The sequence below is a fragment of the Phaethon lepturus genome, unplaced genomic scaffold (genome assembly GCF_000687285.1).
Source record: "Phaethon lepturus isolate BGI_N335 unplaced genomic scaffold, ASM68728v1 scaffold28158, whole genome shotgun sequence".
Lineage (NCBI taxonomy): Eukaryota > Metazoa > Chordata > Aves > Phaethontiformes > Phaethontidae > Phaethon > Phaethon lepturus.
Window position 1 is genome coordinate 47044 of NW_010556019.1, and position 2737 is coordinate 49780.

Below are 2737 nucleotides of genomic sequence, written 5' to 3' on the forward strand. Positions count from 1 at the left end.
CTGAATATACAAACCTATTCGTAACTCCAGGTAGTCGTACTGACAGTCCTGGTGATGTTCCAAGTGGAAATCCTCAAAAGATATATATGTGGAGGAATTATAGTGGGAGGGGTTTTCAATGGTCCATTCACAGTTCAGGTTACTTGTGTAATTTTTGACACCATCATAACCAGGAGAAGAGAAATTCCCACCTGTGTATCCCATCAGGGTTCCACCACAAACTGCAGAAACAAAATATAATTTATTTAAAAATAGTAATAATTTTTGTATTAAGAGAAATCTTGCCCCTGTTTATTCAGATATGCTCATGTCAGCAAGCATATGTTCTGATTAGATCAAAACTTTTTCCATCTTCTTCCCTTTTTATAATTTACCGCTGTGTACAAGAGAATTCTTGTCTAGTGTCCTGGAATTTATTGGCAAATCTTTAAAAACACGTGTGTAAAGCAAAGAAACAACAATTATGCATGGTGTCAAATAAAATATTTCAGCAGTGCCATATATACAACAAGCATTATTTAACATTTTGATAAAATCCCACTGCAGCTCCAGTTCTGTATTGCTCAGCCCTACCCACTACCTAATTCTAAACTCAAGAGGAGATTTTTCTGGAACATGCCCTCAAGAGCAGTACACTCGTGCTACAGTAGGATGGTTGGGGGGGAGTTGGAAAACCAGTTCAAAAGACTCAAAGCTTTAGTAGCAAGGCTCTGCCAGCTGCCTCCTCTCTGGAGGCTGAGCTTGCAAAAGTAGGTTAGCTGCACTCTTTCACAAGCTACAATAAATTAATTACTCCCCTGAGTAATAAGGAAGCACTCGAATTATTCAATTTGTCTATGGCACTATGCTTTTTGGATCTTTTCATGGAATAAGGCCACTTCAGACCATGTCTTACTCAAGACTAAGTACAAAACAATAAATCAGTTGTGAGAGTAACCTCACAGAGTAACCTGTGATCCATAACAGAGGTTGTTCTTTCTATTTGAAGTTTGATATAATAGGCACATGAAGTCCATAAGTCCCAGAGATTCCCCATTTTTTAAAGTCCTTTCAACTAATTAAAGATACATGTCTACTCCCATCCAGAGATGTAAGAGAGACAGAAAGGTATCAGGATTTGTTATCTGTTTAGGTCATTTTTTTGACATGTGCCAGTACTTCAAGTATGAAAAGACTCACCAAAGATCAATCACTTAAATCAAAAACACACACTACCTGCGTCTTCACTAGATGTGTATGAAACACTGAAGCCTCTAGTTGCATAGGACATATCTGTCACCAAAATGACTTTCATTGTGTTTCCAGAGGATTTCACCTCAGTGCCTGGATTTACCTCACCACACAACTTGGCCAGCTGGGGAGAGTTCTGTCTGAGGCCATTGTAAACCTGTTGGGTCAAAATAAACCCTTATGAGATCAAAATACAGTCTTATGAGCATCTCCTGTATCATTTAACAGTGCTTCATATCTTTAATACAAAGTTCATTGATGTCCCTCATAGCAGGTTAGTTCCCAGATCTACTCAAAACCTTGGAACAAACTTCCATTGCCTTGAGTGGATGAGGCTCTGAAGTAAAATATCAGAAATACCTTGCTTATTTATGTGAAACACAAATACATTCCCTCTCTCCCTCTTTTTTTCAGTTTTTAAAAACAGAAATGGAAACAGTTTTATTGGGAAAAATACTGTATTTTAGCTCAATATTTATCTCTTCAATCAATAATGCCAGCTACTGGTCATATTCATCCTATTTCAAATAGTCATCTTTGTATTCTTGTTAAAGCCAACATCAGCTTTATCAAAATCTCCTCCAACATATTGAGTGATGGTGGGCATTTTTTATTAATTCAAACATTTCACTTTTTGATGATCCAGATGTATTTGGTCAGTTTCTTTCATACAGCGTTTAGCCTAGGAGTTAATGTCCTTCTTTCTACTACTATCTCAGCAGTGCAAGTAAGGCAGAAATGATGTTTCCCACTGAGATTTGGAATATGTTAGAGTGCTGAAAGCACAAAAGCTGGCAGGACAAATCTTCCTTTTAGAGATCATTAATTCATTAATCGATAAAAAGCCAGCTTCCCATGGTCTGTCTAAAGCATTTGTGAAGGAAAACAAGGGAAACATCATCTACAAATCACAAGGGAGAGCTACTTCACCCCCTCACACTTGTGCATGGGCTAGCTTCTGATCACACATAAACTAATTCCTGTGTTTGCCTGGCTAATCTGAACAAATGGGAAACTAAACTAGATCTCCCATTCCTGCAATTTCGTAGACGAATCATATTTTTGAGGAACTTGTACATCTGACCAGGTCCAGTTCTGTGTGCCAGGTTTGATTCTTTTTTGCACTTGATAACCAAAAACCTAAAATAACCATGATAAAATAACCAGTATCTATCTTTTTGGAGATGGAGGGTGATAAAGAGGCAGCATTTCTTGGGGGTTCCATATCTTTCTTTCAGAATATGCAAGGTCCAAGCCAGTAGTAGCCTTTTGTTGCAATCTGGCTTTTTCTCTTTTTTCTCTTTTTTTAATTGACAACAATAAGCAACAACAACAGTAACAACCTCCAAAGTCAAGGGAGACCTCTAGCTGACTGATGGACTTTGTGTCCACAAAAAGAGAGACATTGAAAGCTTTTAAAAACCCCAGAGCTTTTTTCCATAATCGATAAAGAGCCAATTCCAATGATTCTTCGAGTCACACAGAATCACAGAATCACACAGAATCA

At 37.7% G+C, this 2737-nt stretch overlaps 1 protein-coding gene across 1 annotated transcript in view; it reads right to left on the bottom strand.

Annotated features, from left to right (window-relative positions):
* The window catches only part of LOC104624880 (cubilin-like), a gene marked incomplete at its 5' end in the record, with an annotated part of 40930 nt that extends 39543 nt beyond the window's left edge, over positions 1–1387 (bottom strand). The window contains 2 exons of the mRNA XM_010292353.1: positions 15–221; positions 1216–1387. Of these exons, the coding sequence (XP_010290655.1) occupies positions 15–221; positions 1216–1387 (379 nt within the window). The remainder of the gene's footprint in view (positions 1–14; positions 222–1215) is intronic.
* Positions 1388–2737: the final 1350 nt, after the last annotated feature.